This window comes from Lepisosteus platostomus, chromosome 3 (genome assembly GCF_059453375.1).
Source record: "Lepisosteus platostomus isolate fLepPlt1 chromosome 3, fLepPlt1.hap1, whole genome shotgun sequence".
Classification (NCBI taxonomy): domain Eukaryota; kingdom Metazoa; phylum Chordata; class Actinopteri; order Semionotiformes; family Lepisosteidae; genus Lepisosteus; species Lepisosteus platostomus.
The window spans coordinates 3,117,032-3,141,495 of NC_142613.1; the positions used below are offsets into that span (position 1 = coordinate 3,117,032).

The following is a 24,464-nucleotide window of genomic DNA, read 5'->3' on the forward strand; positions in this document are numbered from 1 at the left end:
CGTGTGAGGGGGGGTAAAGGTGAGGGGCCGCTGTCGCAGTGGGAGGTTCCCCTCTACCGCCGGCCTGGCCGCGCTCCTCCTCTCTCAGCTCAAGGCTCGGGCTGGGCATGTCAGGTCAGGTCAGGCGCCACCCCACCCCCGGAGCTGGGTCACGGGCCGGACGAGGAGTTCTTCAGTGTGTGAATGCTGCCTAGGGCGAGCGCCGAGCCAGACGCTGCTCATCTCCGAAAGCGGAAAGGAAAAACGTTGAGGGGGCGGGGGTGGCAGTAGGAAATCCCCCGCTCAGAAAGTGACTTCCTGCTCGGGGCTGCAACGGCTTTGCCTGCGATCTCGCAGAGCACCAGAGCCGCCTGCTGTTGTTTTTTTAAATGCCCCTCCAGGTATCCAGGGGTCTCTCTGGGCTGGAATTTACCCCAGGATCGGGACCGGTACAGTGAAGGGAACCGAGAGGGCAGGATGGCCCCTGAATGGGATGCCAAATCGTCACAGTTGAAGCAGCAGCCATGCTTGTGCCCATTTCCACAGCTCACCGAGCCACAGGGCAAGGCCGGGCATGCCCGAGCCCGGGACTCCACCTGAACCGAACCATGACTTGCAAAACGCAACCGGGACTCGACCCCGAAATACTCCTTTTAGAAATCACCAGTCAAGTGCACCAGCTGCGTCAGACAAGACCGAACTTGAAAGCCTGTATGACGGCCGATGGGGACCTTATCTCTTCAGACTTGTGCTCCGGCTGTCCTGCGAGGCGCGAGACTGAAATATCTCAACAGGAGGACACAGACGCACAGGCGTGGAACTCCCCGAGCGTTCGGCCAGGAGCTGGGGAACCAACTCTCCCAAAACTGCGGAGGCCACGCCTGCAAACTATTTACAACGAAACCTCTGCTTACTCTTTGTCAGGCTGCGCTGCAAGGCACAGAACCGCTGTGCTCCCCTGGGTGTGGCCCTGTAGCTCCTGGCGGACAGAAGGCCAGGATCAAGCCCCGTGTGGCAGGAGGGCTGAGCTCTCGCAGATTCAGGGCCCGGCCAGGTGTGCAGAAGCATTCTGGGAAGCAGAGCACTGCATGTGCATTGTGGGAAGCAGAACTCCCACGGAGGGGAGAACGACGAGGTCAAGTGTCCCTGCGCAGAACGAGCGCTCAGTGGGGAACCGAAACCAACCACAGTCCTACTTTCATTTAGCCAGTATCTGAGACACCAGGAACTGTGCCGTGAGACCTGCAGAACTCTGAAAGCTTTAAATCTTGTCTGTCTTGTGAAGAGCAGAGCCTTGAAGTCGAGGGACCCAACTCTGCCAGCACACAGATTTAGTCATCAGACCATCCCGTGTGTATTGTAATAATGACATCACTTTCCAAGACTGTTCACTGCTCATACAAGAAAAGACCCTCGTGTAACTCAGAATCCACAACCGGTACACAGGCAACAGCTGGACTGACTGGACCACAAACCCGGAGAAGCACCTGGAGGTGAGGAATAAGAAGGAAAAATAAATTGTTCTCCTTCCATTTCCAGAGGGCAAAGAAAGACCCGAAACTTGTACATCTGGCAGGGGACAAAAAAAATTCCTTTCAAAATTCCTTTCCTTTCAAGTTTACAGATGCCCTACTTGGAGGAGACTGCTCTTTCTGTGTGCCGCTGCGCACGCCAGCGCTGACAAGCTGATTAATGTGATGCAAGCATGTGTTCCCAGGGGTCTGGAAAACTTCCTGTTCCTTCGGGCCTGATGTTTGAAGCTCGACGGATTCTCCGCACATCCAGACTCCAGCCTGCCGAACGGCTGGCCCTTCCGGAGCAGCGGAGTGGAGCATCAGGGCCCGACAGCAAACATGACCGCGGACGGTTTGAATCGGACAGATAACGTCTCCCCTGCTCGGCCCCCGACGCGCCCCCTGTCCACAGAACTGGACAGGTCAGCCACAGGAGAGAAAGTCGCACCTGGGCAGGACTCTGTCCGGCCCCGGCCAGCTTCGGCGTTTTGGCCACAATATGGGTTGGGGTCCGGGGGAGGTTGAAAAGCCAGAAAGCCCACGTGTTCCCTCGTTTAAAAAAAAAAGGGCGGTGTTTGGTACTGCAGATGGAGTTCTAGCTATGATGAGCCTGCATCTTTAACTGCGAGACCCCAGTACAGGTTTAGACTGGAGCCTGCTGGGCTCCTGTAGGGCCCTGTTGTGTTCAGTCAATCGCTGGTGTGACTCCTCAGTGTCTGATCCTCTGGCTGTGCAGCCCGAGACTCCGTGCCTGTCTTTAAATAGCGGACTCTCTCTGAGGCTTCCTGCTCAGGGCTGTTAATACCTCACCACAGATGTGTGCAAAGGTTACGTCTAAAGGTCGCAGTTAGATCTGCATGTTCGTAAGCAGTAGAGACCAGTGTCTCACACACTCATACAGACGGAAACACACACACACAAATCGCAAGACAGCAAGACAGCAAGACAGCAAGACAGCAAGACAGCAAGACAGCAAGACACAGGCTCAAACTGATTACAGACAAGCTCTGAATTGTTGGAAAGAGTTGGGAAGGGTTTTGCAGCAGATGCACAGGGGAACAGCAGTGTGGGAACATTTTCAGAGCCATCCATCTGTTCTGAATACCCCCTTGGTCCGATATAGGGTCCAGCACAGGGGGGCGGTCAGCTGCAGCCTACCCTGGCAGACGATGGGCACACGGCAGAATATCCCCTAGACACAGACACACAGGGGGCAATTTAGAGATGCCAATCTACCTACACAGCATGTCTTACCCACGCAGAGAACATGCAAAACTCACAGCTTCTGTATCAGGCCCTTAACCATGCTGTATTGAGAGCACCGGGCTACAGCTTCTCTATGCAGAGCCGAGATTAGCCAAGACTTCGTTGAAGGAGTCTCTCGGAGAGCTCTGGTAACGCATTTAGTGTTTTTCTCTAACCTGGTTCACTTCAATTGACACCAAAGTAAGACAAGCATCTCTCCTGCCTCTTGCAGGAACATTGCTGGTGAAGCACCACTGGTCTGGACTCTGGCTCTGCGTCTCGGTCTCTCCACCCAGGGGGAACGTGTGATGGGCTACCCTAATAGTTAACTGATCCCATGATCTGAGACGGCTGTATCTTGAAAGAAACCAGGGTATCGGCTACAACAACACGGCTCGGCAAATTGTTCCACACTCCCACCATCCTTGGTGTAAAGTGCCCGGCCTGCTCTCACAGTGCACAAGGGAGGGACGGGCTGGGGGGAGGTGGTGTGGGGGTACCCGAGCGTGACCGGCTGGAGTGCAGAAGTATTGGGGTCACCTGAGATAGTCAGGCTGGAAGCGCAGCAGTGTGGGGGAGTTTGGGGGTGCTGCAGCGTGAGGATCACTTGAGAGAGACAGGTTGGGGTGCAGCAGTGTAGATGCAGGAGTCTGGGGTAATTTGGGACACAACAGTGTGGAGGTTACTTGAGAGAGACAGGTTGGGACGCAGCAGTGTGGGGGAGTTTGGGGCGCAGCAGTGTGGGGGTACCTGAGTTCGACCGGCTGGCTCTTGAGCTGGTAGAAGGTCTCTGCGCTGGAAGCGACGATGTTCTCGACGTCGATGTCGGCGACGATCCCGGACTCGGGCAGGAGAGAATCCAAGCTGAGGGGGAAGAGGAGAGGGAAAACCCATTTACAAACCCCCACGGAAGGCAGAAGGGACATCCGCCGCTCAAGCGTCCTCCTGGGACGAGCAGCAGGTGAAGAAGAACCTGCAAACCACAACCAACACCATCTGAAGCAACCAGGACCCTGCAGGGAGACCGACACCACTGGAGCAACACCGGGGAGCTGATGGAGCCAGCCAGCATGAGGAACCGCAATGAAGAACAAAATTCATCAGGATTTGCTTTACTCTTAATTTATTTGGCCGATACTTTTATCCAAAAATAAAACTGCAGTTTCATAACGGGTTGTTTTCGCCGGGCGAGCCCGAGTGAACCGTCTCGCGCAAGAGGACAACAGCAGAGTCCCTAGCCAGGATTCGAACCCACAACCTTCCAGTCACCAGCCCACAGCCCTGTCTACTCCTCCACACCACACTACTGGTAAGGCACCTCCAATGCCAGCTGTACAGCAGCACAAACCCCACAGTGTGGGAAAAGACCCTTCTGGACTGGAGACTGAGGCTCTGCAGCTGCACAGGCTGCGGTCATCTCCTCTGGGCAGCAGCAGCTGCTGGCTGATCTGCCTCGTTTGTGTCCGAGGAGGAGAAGTGCCCAGAACCGGGGCGGAGAAGGTTCTAGGCGGACTTTTCTCTGGCTGGGTTTCTCCCTGTGTGTCGCCCGACACCGCGGCGCTCCGGAATCTGCACAGGAAAGGCACCGAGTGGCAGGGAACCCTCCTCGCGCTGCTGGTCTTGGGTTTCCCACAGCCCGGCGGCGCACAGAACCGGCTGGACTTGCTCAAAGGCTGCGTTTTCCTGGAATTCGCTCCGACTCCGCGGAATATACCATCTGTCTACAGAGCAGGTACAGTACGTGCAGTGGGACTGTTCAGATATCCCATCAGTCTACAGAGCAGGAACAGCAGGGCAATGGGCTGCATATCTGTCTATCAATCCACCCAGAGAGCTGGGACAGCAGAGACCACAGGAGTCCCCTCGTCCAGCAGTGCTTCCAGCTGAATCCTGCCCTGAGCTTCACGGATCTGAGCAGGTCAGCAGCTCACAGTCACACTGCAGCCTATAGAAGGATGCAAGTCTGAGTAGCTGCTGCATGAAGAGAGAGCTTGTGTCCCATGTTCTGGTGGGTTGTTTAGTCAACAGTGTGGGCCAGCATCTCAGTGTGTGTCAGTTTGCGTGCGTGCCACTGTGCATGTGTATGTGCCACTGTGTGAATGGCAGTGTGAATCTGTCTGTGTGTGTGTGTGGCAGTGTGAATCTGTCGGTAAGTGTGTGCGGATATGTGGCAGGGTGCACTCTGTGTGCGTGTGTGGCTGTGTGTCTCTAGCACTGTGTGGGTGTTTGTGTGGTGTGGCACTGTGTGTGTGCATGGCATGACATTTGTTATTTTTATTTTGAATTGCCTCTCCTTTTCTATTTGAAGGTCACTCAGCACAGACAACAGTCTCTACTTGCAGACAGGACTGGGAAACAGAGATGGTCCAACAGTACTGACCCCCCAGCTCTGCTAATAAACCTTGGTCTGCATTAACACCCAACGAGGCCTAATTACCCTGCAGGGCTTTCAGGAGCCTGAGGCAGATCAGACCAAACACTTTATCCCAACACTGTGATTCCAATCCAGCAGCAATATGCCTCCCAGGGTTGTTGTCATTTTTACTGATTTTTCTGATGCATTAGAATTTGTCTCTTCAGAACAGACGAAAGTTTCAAAACGAGAGGAGACCATTCATCCTGCCCAGATTCATTGGGTAATAAGTAGTTAAGGAGTCCGAACACTTGCATCAGGTCTCTCCCATAGTCTTCTCTGTTCAAGACCGAAGAGTTTCAGTTCCTTCAGCCTGTTAAGGCTGGGATTTACTTTATGTATTACTGGAGCAGATGGATAAGAACATCTGCCAAGCTACTACTACTACTACTACTACTACTACTACTACTAATAATAATAATAATAATAATAATAATAATAATTATTATTATTATTATTATTATTTGAATGCCTCACATACACTGGGGCCCACTCCATCTTGCAGAGATAAATATGCTTAATGTAAATATGAGCAGCACAAAAAAAATACATTTGGGGATTTCTGAAACACCTCAGGGAGTTCTGTGCTGTTCTACACACAATACATTCTGATACAGTATCGTGCAGCACGTTACACAGAAAACTTCCCCAAAGCATCACACAATGCAGCTTTGATTTATGAGGAAAGGAGAGGCCCTGTACAAGCTCTGTTTCAGAGCTGTCCTGAAGCCCCTGTGCATGCGCACATGGTGGATACACGCATGTGCAAATGAATAGGCCACATTGTGATCGCAGCAGGGAGCCACACACACACACATACTGCCCTGCAGGGCTCTGCGATTCATAAATCAATTATAGTTTATAAGAGGATATTTTGCACTAATCTAGCAGGCCTTGCGGTTCAGTGGAAACACGAGGAAAGTGAAGGGACACTTCAGCTATACTAAACCTCCACCACTGAGAAACCCTTATCCTGGTTTGTCTCTCCCGCACTCAGGTCCTGCCTGGGGTCCAGTTCTGATCCCGCTGGTCCAGCCTGTGACCCAGTTGTGATCCCGCTGGTCCAGCCTGTGACCCAGTTCCGATCCTGCAAGTCCTGCCCACAGTCCACCTCTGATCCCGCAGGTCGTGTCCACGAAAAGGGTTCTGATCAGGCAGGTCTTGCCCGCGGACCGGTTCCGAGGTGCTCTCTTAGAGGGAGCAGACGCAGCGCTGCCGCCCCCCTCCCCCCACCCCCCACAGGGGAGGAGGTGCACATCAAAGAGCCGGCAGACTTCCAGAAAGCCCCCCCCCCCCAGAACAAGCCCGACCCAGTCCTGCCGGCCGGAGCGATCCAGCCGCCGGGCACACGATCAGCAGCAGAGCGCAGCGTCCAGCGGGGCTCTGCCTGTCCGGGAAAAGTTCCAGAAGTCGGCAAACCAGCTGAAGTTAACTCGCAGGGCCCTGGGGCACAAACCCGGCCCGGGTCAGATCGCTGCGCAGTGGGAGTCCGGTCTGGCTGCAACAAAACACGCCGCGGACTTCCAAACCAATACCACCTTCCCCACCGTCCACGAGCGCTGAAGGGGTTTTCCTGAACAAACAATCAGTTATTTTCACTCATTTTGTTTTGCTTTCTTTTTTCTTTTTTTGGGGGGAGGGAGGGGGGATATCTACTAATATTCCACGCTGAAACCACCTCTAGCCCGGGCCAGGCGATCACGGTAAACTCGCCACTGAGGTGCGGGGACAGGCGAATCGAAAACGAAAGCCGGGGACGAGCACGGAAGCTCACGGCTGCCTTCCCAAGCTCACTCTCCGCAGGTACCGCACCTGCCCGGAGCCCCGACAGCGCCCTCGCCGCGACAACGGCAGCGCGACCCCCGACAGCTGCAGCCCAGCGCCCCTCCTGCCTGTGCGCGTCGGTCCGGCTCCCCCAGGCGAAGGCTCGACTCCTGCTGCGTGAGTCCCTGCGCCTCCCAGCACGATGAGTTTGCTCGGGCTTAGCTACGCTCCTGCCCGCTGTACAGCTCCGAGCAAACGCGCACTGCACGGCGGGAGAGGGGGCGAGAGAATCGCAGTAATAGAAGCAGTTTAAAAATAATAATAATCATCATCATCATAATAATGAAAGGTGTGTTTATTTTCGCGGAGCAGACTCACCCACGTCAGTGGGGCCGGACGGCCGGGCCGGCGATGGGTGCCGACGGCCTCGCGCGGAGCAGCTCGGCGGCTCCCGCCTCCCCCTTTGAAGCCGCGCGGAGCAGCCCCTTTTGGAGAAGGAAAACCCGGGCTCCCCCGCTCCCCCAGACAGGGCGACAGAGGGGTGCGCGGCGCCCCGGAGTCGCCGCTTCCTCGTTCACTCCTGATTCGCCCCCGTGAGGGAGGAAGGCGCAAGCCGCGTCTCGCAAACCGGATTTTCAGAATCCAAAATAGCCGATTTGTTGTTTTTTTTTTCTCTCAAATACCAAATCTTGTCGAGGCTTTTTTTTTTCCGGCGTCGAGGACGTCAATGGGAAATAAAACGGGCCTCTCGGCGTTTAAAGCTTGTTCTTTCCGCGCTGATCAGCGCGTAAAACGAGAGAAAATAAACGGGTTAAGTTGCGCATATCCTAGGAAGCACCGACACATTGAGTTGTTGTTGCTAAAAATAGTTGAAAGACCTGAAAACATTGCCGCTGCCCTCGCTGTGGCCACCAGGGGGCAGAGCTGCTGTTCACAAATGTGTCCAAAAAAAAAAGTTTTAACGTTTGACGACGATTGCGCGAGAGAAACGTAAACACAGCGGTCAAACAGCACGTTCCCGTTTTAGCTGTAAGGGTCGGGAAGGTGTATTTTTGGGGTCTACGTGCGTTTTCATACAAGGCGAGGTCAGCGCGAGCATTATGAGCACAGCAGGGGTTCCCTACCCTGATTATGGGGGTCCCCTGTGTTGGCTGGTGTTCAGTCCAACCCAGCTGTTAATCAGTGGAGCTAACTGACGCTTTTGACTGATCCATTTGCTTAGGGGGCGTTAACGTTTACTTTTTTTCTGCACACAAGGAATGGGTTTAAAAAACTTCCAGACTTGAAGCATTTTGCTCCAGTAACCAGAGCACACAGGACGTGAGACAGCGTCTCCCCAGCCTGATCATTAAGCGTTTGCTGGGTCTCAACGCCCCTCAGCAGATCGGTTTCTGCTGCGCTGTGTCAGACACCCTCACGCTGAGCTCGTTTTCCTCCTGCACAGGGTACATTTCAGCCCAGTGACTCTGGGACGGGACAGGGTTCACACCTGTTGATAATCCTGTCCAGCCTTTTAAGAGCTGAGAGCAAACAGAACATTGAACCCTGTGAAACTGCGACTGGGAACTATGTTGGTTTCAAATATTGTGTTCAGGGGTGGCCATGACTGACCATGGACTGATCATCCCTCCCGAATGAGCACTGGACAGCCCTGCTGCAGCCACACTGACCCCTCCAGGACCAGGACTGGACAGCCCTGCTGCAGCCACACTGACCCCTCCAGGACCAGGACTGGACAGCCCTGCTGGAGACCCACTGACCCCTCCAGGACCAGGACTGGACAGCCCTGCTGCAGACCCACTGACCCCTCCAGGACCAGGACTGGACAGCCCTGCTGCAGACCCACTGACCCCTCCAGGACCAGGACTGGACAGCCCTGCTGCAGCCACACTGACCCCTCCAGGACCAGGACTGGACAGCCCTGCTGGAGACCCACTGACCCCTCCAGGACCAGGACTGGACAGCCCTGCTGCAGACCCACTGACCCCTCCAGGACCAGGACTGGACAGCCCTGCTGCAGACCCACTGACCCCTCCAGGACCAGGACTGGACAGCCCTGCTGCAGACCCACTGACCCCTCCAGGACCAGGACTCGACAGCCCTGCTGCAGACCCACTGACCCCTCCAGGACCAGGACTCGACAGCCCTGCTGCAGACCCACTGACCCCTCCAGGACCAGGACTCGACAGCCCTGCTGAAGACCCACTGACCCCTCCAGGACCAGGACTGGACAGCCCTGCTGAAGACCCACTGACCCCTCCAGGACCAGGACTGGACAGCCCCGCTTTACGCAAATCTCGCTCCTGCTCAGAGTCAGAAGAGTCTGCTTTGCCAGCTGGATTATTTAGGACATCATCCGCTGCTGCCGGGGAATTATTGGAGCTACGAAATACAAAACCTTCTATTGTACTGATGCTAAGACCACTGGAGACCAGGAAGAAATCCTCCACAATCCTGAGCTGATATTATTGCAGAATTACTATTCCTGTGCCACAAGCAGCAAAGAGCAGGCCACCACGTCCCTCCACAGACTACGACAATGCATAGGACACAGAAGGCAGTCACAGGCCCACGACGTCATTAATATTAATCATCCAGTTTTTCGTTGATGCCTTTCCTCCAATGGAAGTGACCTTCGTGCCTTTGCTTGCACGTTTGCACAATTAGGTGCTTTACTGGAGCCAATCAGAGGGGAGAGCCTTGCACAACAACAGCAGCCCTCTGTCCCTGGATTTGAACCCGCAAGCCTCCGGCACCGAGCCCAGAGCCCTGACCCCAGACCCCTAAAGAGCTTCGGCTGGTGCTACAGAGGCAGGCACCACGCAGACGGATCTTTTCAGCTAATTGGGTGTAATTACTGGAGAAGTCTGCTCATTCGCAGGGTGCGACACTTCCCTTCGCCCCCCTGCAGAGGGCGCTGTTCACCTCTCGCGCCCCACGTGTCGCGGACAGGGCCGCTGACGTGAGGAACTGCCCGCGCTGGGGCTGTGTCTCACGCTGAGATCCCCACAGATGGAGAACTGAAAGTGCTGAGAGCGCGGATCGACCGCCGCGGCACTCTTCGACACGCACGCCTCAGGCCTGACATATTTCAGCGTCACGCTGTCCCCCGTGTACGGAGTTTGCGTGTTCTCCCCGGGCTTGGGTGGGTTATCTCCGGGTTTCCTCCCACAGTCCAAAGACATCTGGTGTGTTACTGGCTTCTGGGAAAACTTTCCCTGTTGTAAATGTGTGCATGTTGGTGTGCCCTGTGATGGACTGGCGTCCCATCCAGGGTGCCCACTGCCTGCTGGGATAGGCTCTAGCTCCTATGCAACCCTGAACTGGAAGAAACGGTTGGAAAACCAACAGTGACCTCAGGCAGCCCAGCTGAGCCTGCAGCATCTGAGCTGGGTGCTGCTGCCACCCACAGCAGGGCAGCCTGGGCTTGGAGTGGTGGCTCTGTGGCTCAGGATCTGCGCCTGTGGTTGCCGGTTCAAATCCCGCAGCCGGCAGAGGAATCCTACTCCGTTGGGCTCCTGAGCAAGGCCCTTAACCCCAACTGCTCCAGGGGTGCTGTACAATGGCTGACCCTGCGCTCTCACCCCCAGCTTCTCTCTCCCTGTCTGTGTGTCTCATGGAGAGTAAGCTGGGGTATGCAAAAAGATCATTCCTAATGCAAGAAATTGTAAAGGGTTAATAAAGTAATGTTAAAAAAAAAAAAAAAGCCTGGGCTTGGACCTGCAGCTCTCTGGAGCAGGGGCTACCGGTCCTGTTCCCCGAGACCCACGCTGGCTTTCGTTCCAGCCGAGCTCTCAGCCGTACAACCAGACTCCTAATTCCCTTAATAACAGGACGAGTCTGAATGGCTTTCAGAGCTTAACCAGGCAGGAAGTAGCCTTTAACTATTGCATTTCATCATTAAAATCAAATCCCCAACTTGAGCAGAAAAACAAAACGAATCAACTAGGTTACTGGTGATTGAACTGGGCTGGAAGGGAAACCAGGGGTGGGAGTCGCTGGGACCAGGCTGCAGTCCTGGCCCGCTGGGCTGGTATCTCCAGCTCATCCTTCAGTCCTTCAAGCATGGTGTTTTTGAAGGCCAAGACGCTGCAATAAGACCTATTCTGTAACAGGAATCTGAAATTCGAGAACGGAGTCTGTGCAAGGAATTCACTTCCACAACCAAAACACGCCAAATACTCGGCCAGAGAGATTCGATGGCGGAGCTGCCTGTCCTCACTGTTCCTGCGCTCATTATTACCCCACAACAGGGTGTGTGCAGCTTCCCCTCCGCCCCCTGACTTAACCTTTCACACGATATTGCGAGTTCAGTGGGCCACTTCTCTCCCCTGGCCTGTGATGAAGTATTGCCCGAGAGCACAGGTGTTACAAAACTGAACTGGACAGACCGTCAACAGCAAGGAAAGACACTCAGTGTTTTCATCTGGACTAAGCATGGGCTGACCCCAGCCCAGCAGAGCCAGGAGTGACTTAATCAGACCAATACTGACTTAATTATTACTCTTTAACATCTTTGTTTTAACCAGGCCTGCCCTCACTGGGGATTGAATCCAAGCCAGTGCCGCCTACTGTGCTGCAGTTCAATTATTTTATTCCGAATCAGCGGGATACTGGACTGAGCAGTCAGAGCGTCCCGGATCTGCAGGCTCTACTCTAAGCTGTACAGCAGAGGCACAGCACATGAAGCACATAATGGAAAAAAAAAGCACTGCTCCAGAGCAAATAAGGAAGAAATTCACGACTCCAATATCCGTGTCCAGTAATCACCCCACAAGGCACGTTTTTTACAGTTCTCCCCACTGAGACCTCTTGCATGTTACTGGTTGAGAAACACTCACACATTCCATCTGCTGTCTAGAACGCAGGTGTCTGAATCCTCCCCTCTCTTACAGTAAAGAGATGAGCAGAGTTGCCTCAGGCACTCTTTGCTGCCAGCAAACATACTGGACATTTTTCTGCGGTTGCATTAACAAAGGCTCAATTAAGGAACGAGGATTTATAACGATGCTGTTTTTCCTCCCCGTTTTGAGCAGTATTGTTTACGAGATCCCTTCTCTGGGCACTGTTCCCTCACCATGACCCCGGGTTCGAACCCTCAGAGAGAGAGCTGAGAAATCTCTTTTAACGACACAAAAAACTTTTGTTCACTCACTCACTCCTTTCTCTCTGCCGAGGGCAGGCAGGTTCAAGTTTTGAGCTAGTTTGTCAACTGTGGGAAAAGACTCCTTTTTGCTGTAGAAGTAAAATCTCTGACTTGAGCAGCAAAAAAACACAAAAACAAGTTCCCAGACGCCGGAGCTCATCGATTTGGCTGGTGCGGGTGGGGTGGAGGGGGGGCTGTCGACTGTTTTTACAGAGGAAGAGAGAGACAAACACAGAGAGGAGACAGAGGAGGGGGGAGAGGAAAGGGAAAGGAATGCGACTCGAACCCGGGCCTGACAGCACGCCGAACGCCGGGCAGGTGGGAGAACAGGGAGGGAGAAGTGAGGAGCGTCTCGGAAAGAGAGCAGGAGAGCCCTGGGGAAGAAGAGGAGAGCAGAGGCAGCCCAGTGTCAGAAAGAGAAAAGAAGGGAGAGAGAGAGGGCAGGGAGGAAGTGGAGGGAAGGGTGTTGTTTTTGCGCAATTTTCAGTAAAAAGAACTCCTTGTTTTTCCGTGCGGAGAGACTCCAGGGGAGGAGCAGTGCTGCTCTCAGCAAGAACTGCGAGACCACAGTCTGGAGAGCTGCAGCGACAACAGCCCAGCCCCCCCAACAAAAAACAGGACTTCGCTGGGCAGATTTTGCTGACTCACATCCTCACAGCTTCAAGGTCCACAGACTCGCAGCCGAGACCCGGCAAGAGCTCCCCGGAGCTGGGAGGGGGTTATCTCTCCTCTGCCTGAAATATGGGTCAAAGGTCAGCAGAGTCTTCTCCTCCACGCCCACAATAATAGGTCCCACAATCCAGTGCACGTCCAAAACCGTCACCTTTATGAAAAAGTCAGAAAGTACTGAGGCCACGTGCCAGATGGACAGACCGATCGATTCAGACAAGGTTCGGTTAGATTGGAAACCTGCAGGGGGCGACACGGTCCTGGTGGAGGAGCAGGGTTCGAGCCGTGCTCGCAAGCACAAGCCGCGCGGCCATGAGGTCAGCCCACGCTCCATGCTGGGCAGGAAGTGTCTTGTGGGAGGTATACAAGGGCAGGTTAATGCCCACTGCGCAGAAAGCAGAGAGCTCCCGATTAAACAAAAGTGCTGAGCTCATAACTTCGGTGCCGTTCAGCACAAGGTCTCCTTCGCTCTGCCTTTCGGTGGCTGTGCTGAGAGAGCAAAGTGCACTGAAGAGCAGAGTCGACGGACGCCTGACGATCTCACTTGCACAGAGTGTGCTGTCTGCAGAAAGGCAGGCGGTTCTACATGGAATTGATTTCCGACAGGCCTGTTCTCCTGTGTGTGACGCTGGCACGCGGACCTACACCTTCACACCTGGTGTGTAACTCGCATGAACAGGAGGAAACAACTAGTCCAAACAACAGAGGACCCACAAGCAAGAGAAGGGCCGTTTTGAGCCCGTTTGGAAGTTCAGTAGTTAATTGATCCCATCCAGCTGTTTTCTGAAAGAAACCAGGGTATCGGCTTCAACAGCATGGCTGGGCATGGTGGGTTCCACCCTCCCACCACCCTTTGTGTAAAGACGTGCCTCCTGCTCCCAGTTTTAAATGCCCTTCCACGTAGTTTCTGCTACGTAGTTCCAGTCGTCCACCTGGCAGTGCGGGAGGGCACGCTGGACAGGCGAGGCCGTGACTGAGGCAGGCAGACTCTACAGGTTTGACCCAGGATTTAAAACAACATCTCTGACACCCCAGCCCAGTATTCTTCAAATCCAGATCCCCCCGTTTTCTTCCATCTCCCTCTTTATTCAGGGAGAATCTGCCTGGCTAAGCAGACAGGTAAAGGAAGGGTTAATACAGACAGTGCAAAGGCACACCACTGCCGTAATGACAAGCTACTGGCGGCGAATTAGACTCTCTGTACGTGATGAGGGCAGCTCTCCCTTCTCCTGTCGGCATGTCCCGTGATACCCAAGACCTCCGTCAGGCCGGGTCAGAGAGAGTGATGTCGCGCAATGAGCCCTTTTCCACGCACACATATACACACACTACACAGACACATAAACCGTTCACTCAGCATTCTAGGTACTCAGAGCCGACTGTGCAATAGTACCATGGCCATGCCTACAACTCTGGAACAATGTGAATTCAGAATGTGGAACTTATTTAACTTGTTACAAAAGGGGTACGAAGGAGGAGGTTCATCCGGAAGAGGAGGCGGGCACAAGTTGCGTAAAGCAGTCTCGTAAGTCGCATTATTTAAAGGCCGTGCAGAAAACGTGACTCTGCTCCTCCAGTGAGCGGGTTTTACACACCTTGCACAAACACAGCCAGGGTTACACAAACCAGGGGAGTCTCGCTGGAGCCACAGAACAGCCGCTATCGGGGAAACTCCTGGCGCCCGAGCCTGTGTGAACGTGCCCAAGACAAAAAAACTGCCACCGGCTCTTTCATTTCTCTGAAATACCAGCTCGCTGTACTGCCCTCACAGACCTCCCCTACACATCACAGCCAGGCGTGACCGTGTGTCAGCGAGAGGCAACGTCTGCCTTTCACAAGCAGCATCTTGACACCCAGACTCTGGAACAAAGAGCTCGGCTCCCCAGAACTACTTGTGGTAAAAACATAACTGCATCCATAAAACATGTTGTATATATTTTAAACACACTTAAATCATCCTATTTCACCTAAACAGAAGCACACCTACGTACAGCACCACAGTAGTAACAGCAGCACGTAGTAGTAGTAGTAGTAGTAGTAGTAGCTGCAGTTTCAGAGGAGTAGTAGCAATAGTAGCTGCACTATTGGATTAGTAGCTTTAGAGATAGTAACAGTGCCGTAGTAATAGCAGCGTGTAGTAGCAACAACAGTAGCAGCAGTACTTTTAGTGATAACAGTAACCGCAGCAGTAGTAGTTCTAGTAATATGTAATGTAATGTAATGTTGTAATGTCATGTTTCTTTATTAGCCCTGTACAATTTCTTGCATTAGGATAACAGTAGCTATAGCACTATTAGTAGTAACAGTAGCTGCCGCGGTAGTAGTATTTGTAGCAACAGTAGCTGCAGTAGTAGCAACAGTACTAACCTAATTAAGTTGACAGTGTCAGCGCTCGAGTCCAGGATGACGAAGACTGTCTGCGGCTGCTCGTGCGGTGCCAGTTGCCCAGGTAACGACACCTGCTCGCGCACCCCCCTGTCACCCCCGTCGACTCCGATGCTGTCGGCGTCCGGATGCAACTGCAGTGCCGGCGACAGCAGTAATATTCCCTGAGATCTCTTCCCTTGGTCGGGGGCGACGGCAGACATCTCTCAGCTGGTTTAGGAGAAAACAACAGCTCTTTTAGATCCCTCTTCTCGGCGTGCTGCTTAGAAACACACTTCAAAAGCAGAACGAAGTTTACGGAGGATAATGAACCACTCCACACGGACTCCTTAATCAATGTCTCTATCGGAGCAAAAATCAATGAATTATATCGTTGCTGTTTCCAATAGCCTTAACAAAATCAACGAAAAGCTTTAATAGGAGGAGCACGTCCTAAAAAAAAAATCCTATTTGAAAAGTTTCGGGTTTTCCAAACGAAAAATTATTTTTTAGTCACTTGTCGGCAGTTTTCAATATAGCGCAGTCGTACTACAAGTTGAAACCAGCGTGCAAAATAACGGCAGGCGGGGGTATATTAAAATATACCTCAATATTCACGCAATTCCATATTCGCCAGGCTTCAAAACAACCTCGTTAGGATGCGAGCTGCGCTCCCTCGGTGCGATTGAGGCAGAGTGACTGAGCTGTTGAGTCACCCAGAGCCGGCTACAGCACAACACGGGGAACTCCGAGGTGACGTAACCCTGACACGGCCGATCGGCCGAGACGAGACGGACAGGCGGCTCAGCCAATGGAGCGAGAAGAGGAGCCGGGGAGCTCGTCTTACCCAGCCAATCGGCGTGAGGGAGGAGGGGGCGGGGGCGGGCGTTCCGCAGATGTGTAGGTCAGAAAATAAGGGGTCGTGCGCATAACGTCGGGCCGGATGGGGGGGTGACAGGAGTTACCCAAGAGTTTAGAAGTTACAAAAACAGCGTTTTTTTCCCTCCCTCAGCGTTTTTGTTTTAAACGGCGTGGTGTTTTTTTTTTTAACCCAAGGTGAAAATGTCCTCATCAAATACGTTTCATTGTCCTGGATTTGTATTTTGTTACAAACGCCCCTTCATCGTCTGTCAGCCCCTATTCCTTTATGTAGCGCCTATAGCCTATAATCTACGTACCCGTGCCAGAAGTAACACATCGGGCGACTCACTGGCCTGTAACCGAGACAGGCTAAATCAGAATCTGTATTTTTCCATTACACACAACCTCCAAGTGATAAACATGCTGATGATTACAAAGGAAAACCTACAGACTGTCACCGGATAAGTGTACACACCCCTGAGTTAGTATTTTAACACAAGCCTATAGCTCTTCAGCAAATCCAAGGTAGATTCTCCGTGGGCACTGTACATTTTCACCCTTTTATACACGCAAGGTCTCAGATTTTCTTAGCCCTGTGCGGTATGACGTAACTGGAGCTCCCCCTAGTGGTGTTCCAATGAGACAACACCCGGCCTCTTGGGTGCAGTACTGCCAACAGAGGCCGGTGACGCTTGAACTTTGTCAAGAGGTTATTATGATTTAGCGGTTCCGAAAGAAATGCCCAAACACACTTAACAGAGGCGTTTAGGAAAACGAGGGTTCGACAAGCCGCCCCCTACATTCCCCACCAGTGTTATTGGAGCAGGAGAATTTGCCTCCCCAGGACAGACCTGATCGAGTCACCAGTCTGCGCTGGAGATGCTGGGTTCGTTTGGAAGGACAGACAGCGGACCGCGTGTTCCTCCGGAAACAGGGTTCGGTGGCAGTGGCTAATCTGGGTAAAATACTGAGTGATTTTAACATCACTTGCTTGAATAGATCTCCATTCTTAACGATATAAACTGCTGTTGGCGTTTACAGTTGCTTTCCCGCAATGAGAACTTGAATAAAGTCAATGAACCAGACAGACTTTCTTGCGTGACACTAAAACGAATTTGCTTTACAGTGTCTAAATGATTTAATAACACGTTTAATAGCGTGTTTACGCTTTACTGTTAATGCACATATGTTGTGTTTTCTTCGCAATACAGGATCTCCGAATAAGTATTCAGGTTGCTAGTATCTGGCACTTTATTTTCAAAGCGTTTATGTGAGTGAATACAACAGTAATAATTTTCGCAGTTTCACAGTCTATCCTAAATCGGACTTTCCGTCCTGAGGCCTGTCGAATTGTCATTGACTGATTATACACACTTCTCTGTCGCCTGGCGACAGGCTGGAACAGTTCACGTCATGACGTAATAAACGACGGGCCTTGCCGTCAGCAACCAATACATCTCAAGAGCCCAAGAAATGATGCACTCAAATTCAATGCGTGAGAAAACGGAACGACGACGTGACAGGCGACAACTGGCATTATCACGGCGTGACTGAGCTGCAAACGCGACTTTCTCAGCGCGGTCGGATTATGCAGAGATTCGCACGCTTGGTCACTGGTCAATCGGTCATATTAGTCTGGCAGGCGAGTGGTCGAGCCCAGCGGACAGAGATCCAGGGTCACCCCCTCCCCCATCTGTCCTAATCCAGATAGACGGGACAGTGAAATGGACGGTCACGTTCAGTAGACGCGAGCTGTAAATCGTGGCGTGACTGTTGAGGCTCGTTTTCAGTGCCTTTAAATAGAGAGATTACATCAGACTCCCGTGATCCTGTGCCGGCATTAATAGATAACTTGTTATCAGCAACCCGCGGAGCATTTGTTGTTGTTTCGTTGGTACACCTCTATCTCCAAAACCAGACAGGAGTGTGGAGGAGCAGTCTGGGTTCTGGGATAACTGCTAACTTCTGTTGATCTCTTGAGCAATGTGCCTCTCTCAGCCGGCCCCAGTCAGATGTCCAGCTGTAGAAATGGGCAGGCGTGCGATTTGATGGGGATAAAAGCACCAAGCAGGTCAATAATAATTAAGGAGCGTTCTAATTAACTGCCGGCTAACCATTTCTAAAGGTTTGAATTAATTACACTAGGATTAATTATGCAGGTGATGTACAAAATTAAGTAGAGACAATCAGACACCAAAATCATAGTATCCTCCAACCGCTGAAGACCAGAGATCTCTTCAGGTGGTCAGTAACTTAATGACTGTCTTCAAGAAGTCTCAAACCCCAGTCCCTGAGATCCGTAGATCTTCTGTCTTCCTTCCAAACTGTGCAGTCAATTAAACAATTGTGCAGTCAATTAAACAATTAAACAAACTTTTAGGAGTTTGGTGAAGGTCTTACAATGTCAAAGGGAGCAGTGAAGTGTAAGTGGGTCAGTCTCAGGCCTCAGAGCCAGGGGGTTGTGGGTTCGAGTCCTCACTGTGGAACCTACTGCTGTTCAGTGAGCAGGGTGCTTTACCCCAGTGGCTCCAGTCCACCCAGCTGTGTTACCGGGGACCAGCACAGCCAGGGGTAAGTAACCCCTGTTTACCAGCTGTCCCGCCTTATGTCCAGCACACCACGCAGTGCGAAGCAGCACAGTATCTGTGCATTCCAATATAGCACTCTTCACAATGACGTTACCCAAAGTGCCATCAGTCCAGCAGTTAAGACAAAGCGACAGGTACCCTGAGCAGCAGGCGGCTCACCGGTGCACCTGCACGCTCAGAAGCCCTGCTGTCTTCTTTGTGTCTGGTTTTTCCACAGGTACTGCTGCTGCAGTTCATTATTCCACAGTCCTGGGGTGGGGGGGCGGCTCAGTGGCGCAGTGGTCAGCATTGCTGTCTGCTGGGATAGGCTCCGGCTCCCCTGCGACCCTGTACTGGATAGAGGGGTTATGAGACAGAGGGGTGGTGTGCGTGGAGTTTTCCTGAGCCGCAGGGACCTGCTGGACCTGTCCGATTTGGATTTCCAGGATCGGAGGATGGCCGAGCCCGACCTGGGGTGCTTGTGTACGGGGGGGTCTTGCCCAGCCCCTGCTCCTGAACCCCTGAGGCACCTCAGCTGCTCACCAGACAGGAGTGGCGGCGATTTGAACGGCGAGGTGTCCACGCCCTGCAGGCACCACCAGTGCCACCAGCTTTGGGGCACTGCTGGCAAACTGGTCTGGAACTGGCCTGAGTGGCTTTAAGAAGAATATTCTCTCGTATGAACCGTGACATAAATTATTTAAATAATACTTACTGGATAGAGTTATGTATGTTAAAAGGGTCAGTCCTCTCTTGAAGATTCTGCAGCTCAGAAATGAGGCCCTCCAGACTCTGAAGGGCCGATTCCTGCTGCTCTCACAGGCGTTTGCAGCTGGGAACTGATCGTGGCGTCAGTGAACAGGTCATGTGACGTCCTATTACCTCCTTATGGGCAAACGCTGATCAAACGTCGAGTTTTTAGCATTGCAGAATGTGGGAGTCTGGAACGAACTGCTCTTCCGTGCTGTCGAAGCCCTTGGATGAGATTCCTGGGGGGGGGATGGAAGAGCTGGAGAAACGCTGATCTACAGACACTGTACCCAGAAGATCGAAGACGATCAACAGCCTCCGCTGCACACACTGAAGCAATGAGTTCATAGCCACAAATTCACACCCACCACCTCCGTTTTGATGAAGAACCAACTTAAATGTTTTTATTTCATTTCGTTTTTAAGTTTTTATAAACTTCCTTTTGTCATCTTTGCACAGAGTTCATGGGGACATTAACATACAATGGTTCCCAGTGGCCTGCCACTAATATAATTAATAATAATATAATAACATCAATAATAATAATAATTATAACAGTAATAGTCATGTTTACAATAAAACCTATACAGTTTGTACTCACGATAAAACAAATCAAAAACGTGCCACAGCATGACTTCATGTTTGGCTTAGCAAGACGGAAAATACTGTTCGCACTCTCAAAGCTGAATGGTTTTTGGATTCTGGCAAAACGTTTTACTTTTCTTACATTGGAAAACAAGTCTCTCTCATGCTCACTATGCAGTTGTAACGTTTATTATCGACACAAGGTATTAGGGAAAAGATGGGGGAAAAAACCCGTCGACACCGGTGACAGGGCAGCCGGTTCTTGGTCCGAAGCCCGAACGGATTTTACTCTCATTTTCTTTTTGAATCTCTGTCCAGCTGTGGAGACAAACCGGCTGTGAAATTCCTGTGTGGAGTTTTCTTTTTAATGTGTGGAACGGACACGGCTTTTAAGTGTTCCCTCAAGAGGAATTCCCGCTCCCCTGCCGAAGGGAATGGAGTTTACTGGAGGGTTAGGAAAAAAAAACAGCGTCGGCCTGGTGAGAACAGCGGCAGGGTTTTCCGTGAGAGAGTCATTACTTATTTTACTTTTATTTTTGTTTTGTTCCGTGTTAATTTGATTATTTTTTTCTTGCTTTGGCAACGCTGATTGTACCCATCGGCCATGCTAATAAAGCACCTGGAATTGAATTGAAATGAAATTGAGTATCCGGGCGGCGCCAGCTGATGGAGTTCACACTTCTGCGGGTCCCACAGGCCACCCACGCGCGAGGCTGGGACCCACGGCCCCTGTGGTTCCAGCTGGGAGCACCTCCGCCCCCCCCCCGTGTCCGCAGCCGAGCTCACGACGAAGAGAGACGGGAGCCCCACGTCTGCGGCGGGCAGCCCGCGCTGCAGGTACACAGCTGGCCACAGGGGGGCACTGCTGAGGTCCAAGACAAGGCGACCCCGAGTGACCCAGTGCCATCTCACCCTGGAAAACGCCAGTCACTGACACCTACTGGCACCCAACCAGACTCGAACCGGCGAAGTCTGGGCAACAGGGCTCAACCTGGGCTGGCTGGGCTGCTCAGGAGCTCCTGTGATACTACGATTCAGCGCGGAAGACCTTCCTGAATGAAGTCCAGGGTGGCAAGCTTGTGCCCGACGCGTTATGACAAACCATAGACTTTGCACGCTCTGGGGTAGGAAAGCATGGGAGACCTAGGAGGAAGGGCTGCAGGGCTTGGTGAACCTGCAGAAGTTTGCTGCAAGATTCACTTTCCCAGCAGCATGCGGCTGCCCACTGTTGCCCAGTCTCTCCTCCGCACGGCAGGACAGGACAGGTCAGGGCAGAGCAGGCCAGCTCCCGGCCTGGAGACGAACCGGACAAACTGGACCAGATGGGAATAGAGATCAGCCTTAAAACCCAGCGACGCTTGGGAAACGCGTGCCAGCCCAGTGAACTGGACGAGGTCAGCGCTGCTGTGCGTCCAGTTAGGAGGGTCAAGGTCTCTGTCTCTGCTCACAACCTCTACCTTCCTGAACCGAACTCGTGGCCTGACAGACAAGGAGCCTGCAGAGGGGCTCCTCCGGAGGTCTGCGGCCGGACCCTCTCTCTCTCTCTCTGCCTGGTGCCCTGTGACTGGACTCCCCCTCTCTCTGCGGGCGGACCCTCTCTCTCTCTTTCTCTCTCTCTGCGGCCGGACTCTCTGCCCAGTGCCCTGTGGCCAGACTCTCTCTCTCTGTCTGAGGCCGGACCCTCTCTCTCTCTGCCCGGTACCCTGTGGCCAGATCCTCTCTCTCCCTCTCTCTGTGGCCGGACCCTGTCCCTCTCTGCAGCCGGACTCTCTGCCCGGTGCCCTGTGGCCAGACTCTCTCTCTCTCTGCGGCCAGACTCTCTCTCTCTGCGGCCAGACTCTCTCTGTCTCCGCGGCTGGACTCTCTCTGTCCAGCGCCCTGATGCGTAGTGGCACACATAGGCTTCATCTGAAGACGAGCTGGGTGAACTCTTCCCACACCTGCTGACATGAATCCCAAGCAAATAATTATTTCAAAGAAAAAAAAAACATACAAAAAACAACAGACACTGTTAAATATCTACAACTGTGGTCAGAAACAGATTGAATACACTCGGTAAGAGAGGCCGAGAGCTCCTCTCTGCTCTCCGGGTATAGAAGCATGATTGCAGGCTCAATGACTGGACAAGGGGTCATGTTGCAGACAGCTGGTTCTAAAGGAGAGCTCACTGTGGTTGTTATGAACTGGAGTCGTTACTGTATAAAAACACTGAGACACCGAGCTTGCCTATATCACTTGCCCAGCACCGGGCAATGAAAGAATAAATTATATTTACAAAAGCCAAAGATTTCTCGAGATTTTAAAACGCCCCTCCCCCCCTTTAATGTCAGACTTAACTTTTTATGTTTCATTATGGCTTCAAACTGCCAACATGGTAAAATGGCGCCCCCTATATCTGGAAAATATAAAAAAGTATACTGTTGCTCACATGCTGATTGAGAAACATTAAACGCAGCTAACCAGAGCTCTGTGTGACAGCAAGTCTGTTAGCCATGAGCCCTATGCCTGTAGTTTTGTATGTACGCACACACTCTTACACAGCACTAAGGAAACCGTGCTCAGAAAATGACCTGTTCACTGTGCTCATTTTAACGACTCAACCCACAAAAAAAAAGTTAACTGCTGCCCAAGTGCGTAGTTTGCTACCAATAGCCGCAACTCGGTAATCTTAGCACCACCTTCTAGACCACTGACTAGTATCAGGGAGAAACAAGTAAATCCAGTCCGATATTGTACCCTGATCCACTCCAGGTCTTGCACTGAGCTGCAGGGTGCAAGTTTAACCAAATGCAAACGAAAAGCAAATATTCATATGATGTTCACACTCGACAGAGTGGCTGGAGTTATGGGCTTGAGAGTAAAATGTCAATAACCTGGGAAAACAGTGTAATGAAACTAGGAGTGGAACAAGCTTGTGTAATAGGAACCTGACCTGTTCCTCTCTGATAAACTCTCCTGACAAAGCCATTCCCCTCGAGTGCACTGGTCAAGCCCTCCACGGCAACATCCTGACTCTGTCCCTCTCCTGTCGACAGTATCCTGTACAACAACCCTGCAATAACCAAGAATGACCATCCCACCTGCATCCGAGAGTTCGATGCCACTCAACCTGCTATTGAAAATGTTAAACCACAGGTTTTGTTTTAACCCAAATACCAGGGTACTAAGCCATGCAGAGGGAAGCAATAAACATCAGCTACTTCAGCTTCCTTCTCTCGTAAAAGCTTCACATCGCTTCATCACATAATCATACTGTTCATGTACCAAACAGCAGGATATTAATCCTCCAAAATGCACACAGAGGTACACCAAAACACCAGACCCGGACCTCTCTCAGAAGTCAAGTGTTGAAACCTGTTTTAAATGTTTACAAGTAATTGAATGTCCCAGTGGAAATCAAAACATTTACAGGCCGATAAGCATCATTTGACATCATTTGATAAAAATTAAGATTTCACACAAATCACTTAAGTGTTTGAGAGCAGTCATTATCTCAGTTCTGTTTCACACATGCAAAATAGGTTATAAGCTGCAATGATTGAATGTGAAATTTACTCACAATTTAGCCCCAAAATTGAGAATGGACTATTGTAAACCTTGAAAAGTGCAATTCCAAATTTAACTTTCCCTTCTTAAACACAGGCTAGCGAATAGCTACTGTTCTATTAAACCTGTTTGGATGACTAACACTGGCATAATACCTTCCAAAGGAAACCATTCTTTACCATTTAAGAATTCAAGAAAATTACTTCCTGAGAAAAAAACAAGGGCAGAGACATCAATGTAGTAAGTGAGGAAAAGCAGTATTGTACCCTTTTTAGTAATAAAAAAAATAACCTGTGCTTACACTGACCAACAGGGGGCGACATGCATTGTAATTCTCTTATCGGCACACTAGGTGGCTCTTGTACAATAGGAATTTGAGCCAGTCCACAAAATGTCTCCCACACTTCCAGCTCAGACAAACTACTTCGCAGATTAACCCTGACTTCTCAAAATGCTGTATCAGGGGACTTGGACAAGTAAGAGACTGCGATCAGGTCATTTCAGCAAGATCATCACCATTCCCCAATGCAGAGCAACTGCAGAGCACACGTGATAACATAAGGTTTTGTTATGTAATCAGGTGTTATGTATTCAGCGTGCAAGAGTGTGTGTTTTATTTTGTTTTATGCTGCAATTGACTTCATATTTCTAGAAGTCCATTCTTTTTTTTTTTTCGGGAGTGGTCTGCGTGGTCCAATCATAGCTTGCCCATCGAAGCTATCAGCCAATCACGTCGTCTCTTCAGTGGAGGCACCTGGCTCCTCCCCTTCCTCCTCTGCAGCCTCTGAGATGGAGGCGTGTCCCTGTAGCTCCTCCCCTCTCCCTGCCCTAGACAGAACCTCCATCCAGCGCCGTTGAAGCTCCTCCCCCTCGGCGCTGAAGTAGAGGGTCAGGTGACTCTGGCTGATCTTAAAGGCAAAGCGCCGCTCCAGCCTGTCTCCGGGCTCCGGCAGGGAGATCTCGAACCCGATCAGAGGCACGCTGCGCTGGGCTTTCACATCCTGGGGAGGAAGGGGGGAGACAGAGAGAAGGTGGGTGCAGGAAAGGAAGCGTAGGAAGAG

The 24,464-nt window shown here is 51.8% G+C and overlaps 2 protein-coding genes and 1 long non-coding RNA gene across 12 annotated transcripts in view; 1 reads left to right on the forward strand and 2 right to left on the reverse strand.

The window, feature by feature from the left end:
• tfe3a (transcription factor binding to IGHM enhancer 3a) overlaps positions 1–15,839 on the reverse strand; it is a 28,894-nt gene extending 13,055 nt beyond the window's left edge. The window contains exons 1-3 of one of the 7 annotated variants that reach the window (XM_088623861.1): positions 15,701–15,839; positions 15,098–15,325; positions 3,489–3,602 (exon numbers count right to left, since the gene is read on the reverse strand). In XM_088623861.1, the coding sequence (XP_088479987.1) occupies positions 3,489–3,602; positions 15,098–15,318 (335 nt within the window). In that variant the 5' untranslated portion in view covers positions 15,319–15,325; positions 15,701–15,839. Of the gene's footprint in view, positions 843–893; positions 1,049–2,598; positions 2,619–3,488; positions 3,603–6,963; positions 7,098–7,293; positions 10,475–15,097 lie in introns of those variants that run through there. The other 6 variants (XM_088623863.1, XM_088623864.1, XM_088623869.1 and 3 more) reach the window with 6 other exon arrangements.
• LOC148674098 (uncharacterized) lies at positions 6,954–7,781 on the forward strand. Its single transcript, XR_015934360.1, has 2 exons — positions 6,954–7,092; positions 7,288–7,781. It is a non-coding gene; the product is annotated as an uncharacterized LOC148674098 (long non-coding RNA).
• Positions 15,840–19,648: 3,809 nt separating the features above from the next.
• fgd1 (FYVE, RhoGEF and PH domain containing 1) overlaps positions 19,649–24,464 on the reverse strand; it is a 47,514-nt gene continuing 42,698 nt past the window's right edge. For 3 of the 4 annotated variants that reach the window (XM_088623887.1, XM_088623889.1, XM_088623888.1), the window contains exon 18: positions 19,649–24,404. In XM_088623887.1, the coding sequence (XP_088480013.1) occupies positions 24,132–24,404 (273 nt within the window). In that variant the 3' untranslated portion in view covers positions 19,649–24,131. The remainder of the gene's footprint in view (positions 24,405–24,464) is intronic. The other variant, XR_015934441.1, reaches the window with a different exon arrangement.